The 13316-nt window shown below is 39.6% G+C and overlaps 1 protein-coding gene across 1 annotated transcript in view; it reads left to right on the forward strand.

Moving 5' to 3' along the window:
• The window catches only part of LOC108414100 (dystrophin-related protein 2-like), a 35736-nt gene extending 23295 nt beyond the window's left edge, over nt 1-12441 (forward strand). Inside the window, exons 15-24 of the mRNA XM_037533566.1 lie at nt 882-1048; nt 1273-1384; nt 3197-3333; nt 3624-3689; nt 7008-7055; nt 7631-7963; nt 8369-8558; nt 9257-9365; nt 10534-10626; nt 12330-12441. Of these exons, the coding sequence (XP_037389463.1) occupies nt 882-1048; nt 1273-1384; nt 3197-3333; nt 3624-3689; nt 7008-7055; nt 7631-7963; nt 8369-8558; nt 9257-9365; nt 10534-10626; nt 12330-12349 (1275 nt within the window). The 3' untranslated portion in view covers nt 12350-12441. The remainder of the gene's footprint in view (nt 1-881; nt 1049-1272; nt 1385-3196; nt 3334-3623; nt 3690-7007; nt 7056-7630; nt 7964-8368; nt 8559-9256; nt 9366-10533; nt 10627-12329) is intronic.
• The last annotated feature ends 875 nt before the right edge of the window (nt 12442-13316 follow it).

The following is a 13316-nucleotide window of genomic DNA, read 5'->3' on the forward strand; positions in this document are numbered from 1 at the left end:
ATATCACTACGCAACACCCACCCCCACACACACACACACACTACATCACAATAGTAATATACAAACCTCACATATCCACAGCTCAGAGATCGATCTTCATTTATTTAATTTGCACTCACAACAGCCATTAAGTAGAAGTTATTCATTTTTCAGAAGATCATTTTTGAGGAGATTAGATAAAACATAATCACTCGCTACAAGGAAGGTGAAAGTCAATGTAAATATAAGTAAAAAACAGGAGTTTCCAAAGCTGGAGCTTAAATAAATACTTAAAAACTACAGAGAAAATGGGGCTCCTAACAACCACCTGAAAGTCCTGGTAGACCTCAAGACTGCCCCATCAGATAAACAGTGCTTACAGCTTTCATCTCTGAGAGGGAGGAGAAAATCAAGCTGCTTCAGATCTGAAAACATCCACAGGTGTTTCTGTCCATCCTTCCACTGTGAGATGACCACTCAGCGCTGTGGGTCTGAAAGGACGTGTAGCCGATCAAGAAGAACTTCACTGACAAAAGGAGACGGACACATCAAACAAAGAAGCTGAATGATGGACTGACCACCCCAGAGTCCAGACCTCAACACCACTGAATGTGATCGATTATTTCAGGAAATGATTAACCAGACTGAACTTTGGGGGAGTGTCTGCAGGTTCTTTGAGGAACTGAAAGTGAATCTGAGAGAATGCTGAGTCTTTTCTCAGCAAATTTACCTTCACTATACACCAACATATCACCAATAGTTTATGATATTCTTTTGCCACAGAGGTCACTATATGGCACCACCACCACCACATTTCTCTCTCTCTCTCTCTCTCTCTCTCGCTCTCTCTTTCTCTCTCCCTCTCTCTCTCTCTCTCTCTCTCTCCCTCTCCTACTCTGCAGGTCCCAGGGCGTCTCTCAGTAGGTGAGGGTGATTTTTTAGATTGGATCGCTCTGGAGCCTCAGTCTGTCGTGTGGCTACCTGTCCTGCAGCGCGTCAGCCAATCAGAACACACAATGCACCACGTCCGCTGTTCAGTCTGCAGGCGCAGCCCCATCCGCGGGTTCAGGTTCACAATGATCCCAAATCAGCATCCCAGCCACCCTATACATATAATCACATTTACAATCATTAAAGAGATTACATGACATACGTATTTACAGATAGCAGATGTTGATCAGGTATATTTGGGGTGAGGAAGGAAAAAAAATATGGAAATGTTATTTTTTGGCAGAAGCATCACTGTAAGGCTTTGTCCTATTTTAAGGCCTGATGTTTTCCATCTTGTTAAAGGTATCGTAGCCTGAAGCAGTTCAATGTGGATATCTGCCAGAGCTGCTTCTTGTCGGGACGTGCATGGCGGGGTAAAACCCTCCACTACCCCATCATAGAGTACTACACTAAAGTAAGACTACACTTAGGCTTGGGTGGTGTCTGTTTCTTTATACTTCCATACCTTCCTTTCACTGGGGTGTACGGTAGTGCACTTAAAGAGCCTACTTAGACAAGTCTTTTGGGTGTAAATGATTACAGCATGAATGGATAGGAATGGATATTTGTATGATTCCTTATCTAGTCTTACTTGTTTGATGAAGCTGGAGACCCATAGAGCAGAAATTAGCTCATTTGAGCGAAACTTTGTTCTCATCATTCAAGGGTAAATAGGGTCAACAGAGTGGAAGATGAGCACTAGTGAAAATTGAAAAAAGTAGTGTGCTTTATGTGGTTACCAAAAAGTTAACAGAGTGCGCAATTTTCAAGCCATCATTCGATAAATATTAAACCATCTATTACATCTTGAAAACTCTATTTCATCTAGAGTCCCAAATGTACCAGCTGTGTGCAGTTTCCCCGCTGTCCCTCTGAGTGTGCCTGCTTCTTCCCCTGTTGTAGCCATGTGCTTGTTCCTTGTCCTGCCCTGTTTTCCGCCTTCTCTATAAGGATTCTCACCTGTTTGTAGTCCCTGAATCGTCCCTATCCTGGGTGCTCCTCATTGTTTCTAGCCTAAATCACGCCCTTAGTTTCATCCCTTGGTTGTCTAGTCTACTTTAGGTAATGCCACATTACTTAGTTACATGTAGTGGTTATGTGCCCGCCCTGTGTTTGGTTTATTCAATGTGTTTCTTGGTTTAAAGCCCTCTAGTTTGTAGTTTGGTATCATAATCTGTGTTTCTACTAAATAAACTATTTTTACAGCTTTTCTGCTGGAAAAAAACAAACTATAGTGTTTATGGTGGCCATATGTGAAGAAAATAAGCTGCCAGAGGGAGGAAATTAAATAAACAGCATCCACTTCCTTTAGGAGAGGGAACCACGGGAGATAACAGACCTAAAGTTCTTAGAATAAAAATGTGACATACACGCCATTTTTGTCATTGGACATGAAAAATGACTTGGTGAGTTTGAAGTTCTGATTTCATGAAGGCGTTTTCTAGATCGTAGAACTGCGGCTGCCTTGTTCCCACAAGATTTAATGTCATGTGACATGGAGTGCGTATACATGCACTCGATAATCCAATCACTGCAGAAGATCAGATTTTCCGATCAGATAATCCGATCAACACGTTTCAACATGCACTTGCGGAATCAGATAATGGGCAAACTCCAGGTGGACAGGAATCAGACAGTTATCGGATTTCTGCTTTGCGACCAGCCAATAAACTCACAGAAGAAACTCAAGTGATGTAAACATAACATAAAACTCGAACTTCATACCATCGAGCCACTTTACCTGAAAATATGAACATACAGTACATCATCTAGAAGATGAAGAATATTCAAATCCTTTATTTCACGTTTGGTTTTCAGCACCACCCCACCAGGGCTTTGCTGCCATCTCACATTGTCCATACTACACTAAAGTAAAACTACTCTACCCAGAGTACACTACCCTACACTATAGCATTGAACACTACACCAAAGTAAAACTACCCACAATGCAACATCACATCACTCTAAACTAGTGGTCACCAACCCTGTTCCTGGAGATCTACTTCCCTGTGGATTGTGCCTCAAACCACAAGCTGCCCCACCTGCTATAGCTAATTAACATCTACGGAAGCCCTTGATTGCATGGATCAGATGCATTAGTATAGGCATACGGTATGGGCAGCATGTTGAAGCTAAAGTGTGCAGGGATAGCAGATCTCCAGCAGGAGGCGTAGTGACCTCTGTTCTAAACAGACGTTGAGCGCATTGTTTAAACTCTTGGGTCCAGAGTACGTCTGGAGAGAAGATGAGGGCGTTTGCGGAGACGCTGAAGAATAAGTTTCGCTCTAAACAATATTTCAGCAGACACCCTCAGAGAGGATATCTACCTGTTCAGTCCACTGTGGGACACGGAGAGGACGACAGGTAACACACACACACACACACACACACACACACACACACACACACACACACACACACACACATATATATATATATATATATATATATATATATATATATATATGCAATAAAATATATATACAACAAAAAAATTAAAAACCAATACATGAGCCTTTTTTCCAGATTTTATGATTGATAGGTCTACAATTTGAATTAAGCCAAAAAAACAATGCACCTTTTTTCTTTTTTTTTTACAGAATTTTATACTAATTGATTGTAACATACTAAAACGTCTTTTTCTCTGTCTTTAGTCCCAGCTCTTCTCCTAAGCTGCCACATTCAGAGTCTAACTCCAGTACTGGGCCCTTTGCCTGCAGGTGAGTCACACTCGGCGTGCTTTACACCACTCCATCAGACTCTTGGCATTGTGCTTGGTGATGTAAGGCTTGCATGTAGCTGCTCAGTCATGGAAACTCATGCCAGTAAGCTCCTGGTGCCAGTCTTTGTGCTGATGTTAAAGACAGAGGAAGTTTGGAGCTCTGCAGTTCTCGACACAGCAGAGCATTGATGACTTTCATACACTATGCAGCTCAGCGCTCTATGGCCCGCTCTGTAACTTTACATGGTCTGGCACTTCGTGGCTGAGCTGCTGTGGTTCCTAAAAACTCAACAATACCTCTCACAGTTGATCATGGAATATCAAGGAAGGAAGAAATTACAATACCACGCTCCAATTCTGTGAGCTCTTTAGAACGATTCTTTCTTAAATAAATAAAATAGAATAGAAGAAATAAATAGAAAGATGTAAGCAATAATAGTTTTTTCTCTGTTGAAGAATATTTATAGATACATTCCTCTCTGTAAATTAATGTCCAGAATAGCTTTAAATATTTCACAACAAATGTCTACTCCTACACATCAAAACATCAGCGGTGTGATATAATTGGGCCATGCCTGTTATGCCTGCCAGTATTCTTTAGCTGAGGATGCTTTTAGGCTTTTTTTACACTTTTAATTTGCAGCTGTTGTTTTTCCTTGACTGTGTTGTGGAAGTTACATCTCAGCTGTACAGTGTTGTTATTCTGCTTTGGATTTTGGATTAGGTAGGAGCATGACTGCACTGGTGTCAGAAATAGGCTACAGCCTGATGAAAAGACATTGAAAGACAGGACAAGTTTGATAAATGTGATGAAATATAACCTAACAAAAACTAAATGTTGTGCCAAGCACCTATGACTAGTTATTCTGATGCTGGGGCTGGAAAAACTAGTGGTACATCTGTCAAAAAAAAGTTTTCTTTGCAGACTATTTTAATTTGCAACACCTTGAATGTTGTGAGTAATTTAAAGTTAAAAAAAAAAAAAGCAGGCCAATAATGTATGTCACGCTTCAAGCAGCATATTCAGAATGATTTCATGTAATAACTTTTTGTGAGGGCATTTAGAGGCTTTAAACATCTGGTTCCTATCACACCACTGTGAACAGTTCTGAAATACTTTGTACACTTTAACTCCAAAGTCATTTAATATGGTAATACAAATTCAAAATAAAAGTCAGTACTATAAGACTGGTCTATGTAAACACATTTAGTCCATTATTGAGCGCTCCGCCTTCAGGTGAATCTCACACATGTGCATTTAAACAGACACATGCCCGCACACACACACACACGCACACACACACACACACACGCACACACACACACACACACACATACAGTCTCTATATGTCGCAGATGTCCTCTGGCTTGTGTTTTATAAAGCACATTGCTTGATTTCACTAACCTCATCAGTTTGCTCGGCTGGAGGAGTTAATTAGCGGAATCAGGTGGATATCGGGGGGGCTGTGCTGCAGGGCAGACTTCAGCCCACATAACCTACTGTACATACATCCCACACACACACACACAGAGCACTGCACAGTGTGGCAGCTTTACGCACGATCTTCCTTCTTCAGAACACAAAAGCAAACTGAGTGACCATATAATAGAATTAATATTTAATGTAGTTATTAAATAATATGAATATTCTAATGAATAGATTAATAAAATTAATGTCCAGAACAAAGTTGAAATACAATAATTATCCTGAATAAAGTTGAAAAGCTAAAATCTAGAATAAATAAAAAAAAAAAAAAAAAAAAATATATATATATATATATATATATATATATATATATATATATATATATGTTAAATATTATCAAATAAATTGACACACTTATTAGACTGATCAATAAGTCTAAACCTTCAACAAGGATTCCTGGAATCTTATAGACAGCATACTGCACTGTAGTAAATTATACGAGTATTACAGATTATTATAACAGTATAAGAATATTATACAGAGGTGGAAATATGGAGAATTATTGAAATGTTGTAGTTTGTTATAGTTCCTTATTTGTGACTACATGCTAAGTTGAGTGGAAGACATGGCCTGCAGTGGCTGCTTGTGTTACTGTACACTGTACTCGGCTGGTTTAGTGGGTCATTCCTGACATGCACTGATTAGAGTAATGAGTCACAGTCTGACAGAGGACAGCCAGGGGTCACTCACAGGTCACACGCTGCTCATCAGGGTTGATTGTGGGTGACCCCTGGCTGCTGTCGTCATAGCGATGACCTTCAGTAGCGTGTAGCTGTCTGCACCTCACATCATAGCAGCACCCAGGGTGACATGATTTTATGTACGTGTAAGCTTGTGTTTGTTGGGCGTCCCCTTTATTTTTATCTAGTAGAGCATCTCTCACAGAATTTGACTGATTCCACAACTGCATACTACTCATTCTACCACATACTACCCATGCTACACATACTAGAATTAGAATTAATCCTTCTGACTGTAAGAACATAAACAAAAACACATACTGCAATACGTACATAAAATAAACAGTATAAAATACAATATACATAGTATAGTAGAACTATGGGAAAATACCAAAGGCCATAAATCTTGCAGACACACTGTAATGTGCTAATGCAGTTTACATGTTCTTCATCACCTTTTCATCTTTTGTAGTGAAGCCAAACGTAACTGTGCAGTACACAAATAAACGTTTAAAGAAACATCTTTCTTTGGTCTGCAGTGAAAGAAATGGCACCATCTTGTGGATTAAAACAGAAATGCATTTTGGTATTTAGGGTTCAAGTCCTGGAGGGCCAGTTTGGTAATTCCCCTACTGGAGGACTCCCCTACTCGCTGAACATAGCGTTAAAGACCCAAAGAACCCAAAACCATATGTTCTTTCTATTTACACATTACAGAATATACATATACAAAATATGAACTATGTCTAACTTTATCTTGTATAATGGCCAAAATTCTCCTCTGTTAATTTAACCTGGGCAGTCGTAATCTTGGACATTACTCTCACTAATCACGTCAGATGTGGGTCCTTATGTTATAGTTATATGTTATTTGTTATAGTTTGAAACGAAACTATGCATTCCGATGGGGCACAGGTCACCCCCCCCCCCCCCCCCCCCCCCCCCCCCCCCCCCCCCCGCCACCCCCGCCACATTAGTCTAACTATGGACTTTATACACATTACAAATATGAATAATTCAACAATATATTGATACTTGGGCCTCCATGTCCACGTGCTTCTTTGTGCTGTTTCAAATTGCCAATGAGGATTGTTTTATTTACTCTGCTGAGTGATGAACGTGACGGCTGATGAGTTTCTTTTTCCTGCAGACTGGTTGAAATGGAGAATCAGAATTGCTCCTTCTTCAACAACAGCCTGTGAGTATCAACTAACGAACTGATGTCACCCGTTGCTACGTTGTATTCTAACAGTTCTACATTTACCACTGTGGTGCATGTTATAGCAATGTCTTCATGTTAAATTGACAATAACTAACTATGTTTGGGTGAAGCAAGTGCTTCAGTTTCTAAGCAATGTTTATGTTTTGCCGGTAAACCTGACATGGATGTAATTCTACTGCGTGGTAGCTATCTAATTAATGTAAATAACAGAATATGTATTTTATGTAATGCTGTTTAACAGAAATGTCCATTAAAGCAGTGATATTTCTATTGACTTCAATTCAAAGAAAATGAAAAAGTACTGGTAATTTTCTGCCAGCATGTTTTACGCTTTTATGGAATGTGTATTTTTGATCTTGAAAGCATTAAAAGTGAATAAAAAAAAATCAAATGTCCTTCATCCAAGCCAAGTGAAATGAGTTCTGTGGTCTTACATTTTCAGTATGTAGATTGATTTTATATTTATTTAGATTTAGATTTTTACTTTTTCTACTGTCCATTAATTTACATGCATTATAACACCATTTGTGTGTGTGTGGTTTCTGGTATAGCGATGAGGAGCAGTACCCTCTGCATTACTATAGTCCAGTTCTTGAGCCGGATGCCCTTCCCTGCCCTCACCTGCTCAAACACAACCACGCCTGCACGGAGCGGCCAGTTGCTCTGACCGTTCAACCTGAATACGGTAACATCTGCATGGAATGGCCAGTCACACCTAACTCAGAGCCTGAGTACACCAACATCTGCATGGACGCTCCACACCTGCACAACTGCCACACCTGTGTGAAGCCCCAACTCAGACAGGACCTACTGACTAACAGCCCAGGCCAGCAGAGTCGAGGGCAGCTGCAGCGGACCATCATCATCCTGGAGCAGCAGAACAGGTACTGGGGGTTTCTGAATATGTTCTTGTAATACCTGCTCAGGATGATTTAGTGCAGTTAAAGGGTCTTTTTTCAGGTATCGTTCAGTCCATACATGGAAAGCAAGTAGCAAAAGCAGCCCACTGTGAATTTTGTACTGTGATGTCACACCGAGGAACACACTTACATATGAGTGCTCATTCAGCCTATAGTAGCGTGGCTCCGCCTTTTCAGCCTGCAGCAGCTTAGCCCCGCCCTTTGAGCCTACAGCATCTTTGCTCTGCCTGTTCCTACAGCATCTTAGCCCTGCTTATTCAGCACCTTAGCTCTGCCCAGTCCACCTAGAGCCTGTTAAGCATGTTGTTGTTGTTTAGATTGAGACTGAGCGAGGATGTGCATGTGATGTTGGAAGTGTTGCTCCTGCAGGCTCCTGCAGGAGGAGTATAGGAGGCTACAGTGGCAGCAGGCGGAGGCTGAAGCCCAGAGATCACCGAGGTCACCCGGAAGTCAGAAAACTACATTACAAGTGGAAATGGAGAGGCGCATGCTCACGCTGGAGGAACACAAGAAGCAGCTGGAGAGCCAAATACAGCAACTCAGAACATTACTGGTACAGGTACACATACACAGAGCACTGCTGCAGAGCCACACCTGGACAGATACATTCAGAAATAGAAGTATAACTGAATTCAAAATGTATTAATCATATAAAGAGTGGCATTAACACAGATGATTGGTACAGGAAACATACCTAAACGCACACAGGTACACAAACACTCACTTACTCAGACACATGCAGTCATGCACAGTATAGTGTTCTATTGTTATATAATATACGTCTGGGCTAAACCTCTACTAGAGTGTTTTTTACAGCTAGGGCATGTTAGAAATATAATAAAAATAAAGTGGTATAAAACACAATGTTTAAAAATAAGATTTATATAAGCTGACTTAAAAATAATTCCAAGTTATTCTTGTGTCAAACAGTGTCACTCAATAATGTGGCTGTGATTACTAAGAATCATGATGGTCAAAGACTATTCCATGATTATTTCAAGACTAAGCTGCCTAATAGTGGTTCTTGCTATCTGTAGCGGAGGTGCTGGAGTGGAAGATGCAGGAAATCTATTTCAGTAACTTGTCACAGTCATACAGAAATCAGTTCATGGCCATAAGTGAGCCTTGATTATTTTACACCAACTTCAGTCAGATTTTAGATCAGGACCATTATACTTTATAACTTTATGACTGCCAAAAGAAGAGTGAAATTATTTTCTCTGAATTGCAATTTGTACTGGATCATGTTTTTTTCAGGCCAGAGATGACTCTGAAAACAGCATTTCTACAGGAAGCTCCGCCTCCACCAGCTCGCATGGGCCCCGCCTACCACACCTGCACATTCAGCCCAGCTCGGAACCAACAGGTACCTCGCTGGACTGCCATCTCTTGACTGTGTTTAGAGAGTCAATAACCACATGAACAAACTTCGTTTAAGCCAGTAACTATATACACTACTCACAAAAAGTTAGGAATATTTGGCTTTCAGGTGAAATTTATGGAAAATGTAAAAGTTCACGCTACAGTGATATTATATCATGAAAGCAGGGCTTTTAAGTAGAAGCATGCAGTGGTAATTTCCTCATCTCCAACAAAAGCCAACAACAGTGGTGGGTATAAACCAACAAAAAGTGTCAGTGTCTCAATAACGTCATGTGCCCTTGAGCATCAATGACTGCTTGACAGCGACGCCTCATGCTGTTCACAAGTTGACTCATTGTCTGTTAAGCCAGGGCATCCCACTCTTCTTGAAGGGTGGCCCTCAGGTCATTGAGGTTCTGGGGTACAGAGTTACGGGCCTCTACACGGCGACTCAGCTGATCCTATAGGTTTTCTATGGGATTCAGGTCTGGAGAAAGTGCAGGCCACTCTATTTGAGGTACCCCAGTCTCCAGCAGCCGTTCCCTAATGATGCGACCTCGATGAGCTGGAGCATCGTCGTCCATGAAGATAAAATGAGGCCTGTGTTGTTCATGCAGAGGCGCAGTGACTGGATTAATGATGTTATTCAGTAGTTTGGGCAAATGGGTCACTGTACCGTTCACAAAGTGTAGGGCGGTTCTGTATTGACTGGACACACCTGCCCACACTGTGACACCACCACCACCACCACCACCACCACCACCTTGCCGCTCCTTGTTAGAAAACAGCAAGTTGTGCAAAAAGTACTGAAACATTGAACAGCTGGACACCGGCATTCAAAAGTTTAGAGAAGGTCACATTAAGTTCACCTATGAAGGTTAGAGTGCATTTTAGGTTCATCCTGAACTTTCACCCGAAAGCCAAACACCCCTGACTTTTAGTGAGTAGCAGAAGCTTCCATGTCTTGTTAGCTACAACAATAAGAGTTCTTACAAACAGACTTTACAGGGTGACTTGTAATACCACACACACCATGTTTTGTTCTCCTGTCTGTAATGATACTTCTTTTAATTTGAACAAAAATCATACATAGTGCTGCTTTAAACAAATGAATGGAGTCATGCTTCAGCTCTACTATGACTGTGTTGTTGGTTGGTTTTGTGTCTGTGCAGGTGAACGTGTTCAGGAAGACATCCAGGGACAAACAGCTGACCACCTGCAACAGGTCATCGAACAACTGAGGAATGTCTTTCCCTTGGAGAGCGGTGAGAGGGGGAAGGGGAAGAGAGAGAAAAAAATGGAAGAGAATTAGTGAGAAAGCGACAGTGGATATAGGATGTGAGGGATAAAGAGGTAGATATGAGGGAAGTGTTGCAATGGACAGAATACAGCCGGCAGTATATGATTGTTCATTTCACGTTATCAACTATCTTCTTACTTCTTCAGCCACAATTAGTTATTATGTACCTCAGTACTTTAGTTACTTTAATTCTTTAGTTAAATATCACAGACCTTCTTTAGTTACATTACTTCTTAAGCATCTCAGTACTTTAGTTACTTTAGTTCTTTAGTTAAATATCACAGAACTTCTTTAGTTACTTTAGTTCTCAAGTATCTCAGTGCTTCTTTAGTTACATTACTTCTTAAGTATCTCAGTACTTTAGTTACTTTAGTTCTTAAGTATCTCAGTACTTTAGTTACTTTAGTTCTTAAGTATCTCAGTACTTTAGTTAATTTAGTTCTTTAGTTAAATATCACATAACTTCTTTAGTTACTTTAGTTCTTAAGTATCTCAGTGCTTCTTTAGTTACATTACTTCTTAAGTATCTCAGTACTTTAGTTACTTTAGTTCTTAAGTATCTCAGTACTTTAGTTACTTTAATTCTTTAGTTAAATATCACAGAACTTCTTTAGTTACTTTAGTTCTTAAGTATCTCAGTACTTTAGTTACTTTAATTCTTTAGTTAAATATCACATAACTTCTTTAGTTACTTTAGTTCTTAAGTATCTCAGTGCTTCTTTAGTTACATTACTTCTTAAGTATCTCAGTACTTTAGTTACTTTAGTTCTTAAGTATCTCAGTACTTTAGTTACTTTAATTCTTTAATTAAATATCACAGAACATCTTTAGTTACTTTAGTTCTTAAGTATCTCAGTGCTTCTTTAGTTACATTACTTCTTAAGTATCTCAGTACTTTAGTTACTTTAGTTCTTAAGTATCTCAGTGCTTCTTTAGTTACCTTAGTCCTTTAAATAAGTATCTCAGTACTTCTTATGTTACTTTAGTTCTTAAGTATCCCAGTACATATTTAGTTACTTTAGTTCTTTAGTTAAGTATCCCAGGACTTTAGTTAGTTTAGTTCTTTAAGTATCTCAGTACTTCTTAAGTTACTTTAGTTCTTTAATTAAGTTCCTTACTATTTGTTTAGTTTAGTTTTTTAATTACAGTAGTGTTTTTCTGCCCTGACTATTATAAGAATACACATGTATAATATTCACATGTGTATTACAGCAATAGTCCAGCCAACTTCTACAACTTTTGCACAGTACCGTATGTACTTTTGTTGCTACTGTGACTGCAGTTGACCTGTCCATACTCCACGCACAAATATGTTATTTTTTTAAAGGAAAAATCCCATTCAAACTAACAATAAACTGTCGTTTGATAGCTTTTAATTAAAATACCTGCAAGTATGTGAAGTTGGCAAATTTGTCACTGTTGTTTCCATCCTGTATATTTTTGACTGTCTAAAACAACACAGTCCAGCTCAGTAGTGTAGCGTTTTAAACTGGAAACACATTATGTAGATTTTAAGTTATTCAGTTTTTCCATTGGTTGAATGGAATTTTTGCCAGTGTTACGTGAAGATCCAACATAGCAACAGTTGCCATGAAAATGCATTTAAGATGAATTGATAGATCAATATTTTTTTTGCATTAATAACGTTTCTATTTATCTTAACTCCAGACAGCACTACTGCTCTGTAAACCACAGAACTGACACCGAACGTGGGCCGATGCCATCATCATATTAGCACGAACATTATGGGCGACTGCAAACATGGAGTGGACAGTCCAAACCTGGCTGAACTCTCTGGACTTAATGAGTAGAATCAGAACTGATTAAAGCTGAGTGTGCATGGCAGTTTTGGGATGTGCATTGTCTTTTACAGCAAAATACACATTCGGTAATTTCTCAGATGTTAACCTGTGAGCTACTCAGTGCCAGCGCCACACTCAGTGAAGAGTAGCAGAAAATAATGTTTCAGTTTTCTCTTGTAATCTATTATTGTATATAGTTACTGTTACTTTGAGCATCAAGCCTTTCTAAAGAGGAGTGGTGACTGTAGGCCACTACACTGAGTAGTGACAACACCCTCCTTTTACTTCTATGAGTACAACTGTTTCGATTGCAGCTTGAAATTACAACGTCAGTATTACCAACACTTTTTACTGCATTTTTTCTGTTATTTTATTAATGTGATAAAGAAAAGTGCAACAGTGTTTGAAACTGATTCTCTTCCTTTAATTGATCTTCTCTTTAATGTGATTTGTGACTGTATATTTCTCATTCTCACGTGCTTCAGATGCTCTCACTCTCTTTCGACACCAGGGACACATTTGATAGCAAGCCCTGGCCGTGTGTTGTATGCTTTTTTAATGTGCTGCGGAAAAGCATTAAATTCTTACTCAACCAACAACTTCAGTGAGTCTGTGTATTAAAAATGTGACCTCAGTTAAGGCAGCAGAGGATCCGGGGTGCAGTAGCAGTTACTATCCACAAGATGGCCTTTGACTGAAAAGGTCTGAGCACTGCTGACTTAAGGGCACTTAGGACCAAGGGACTAGTTCACACTGTCCTTTGGGCATAGTACTGACTACAACCTGGATCACATCCTCAGCCCTGCCTGAGAGGATTAAAAGAAAAAGAAAAAGAAAAGAAAAAGTGATGTTT

This window comes from Pygocentrus nattereri, chromosome 23 (genome assembly GCF_015220715.1).
Source record: "Pygocentrus nattereri isolate fPygNat1 chromosome 23, fPygNat1.pri, whole genome shotgun sequence".
NCBI lineage: Eukaryota > Metazoa > Chordata > Actinopteri > Characiformes > Serrasalmidae > Pygocentrus > Pygocentrus nattereri.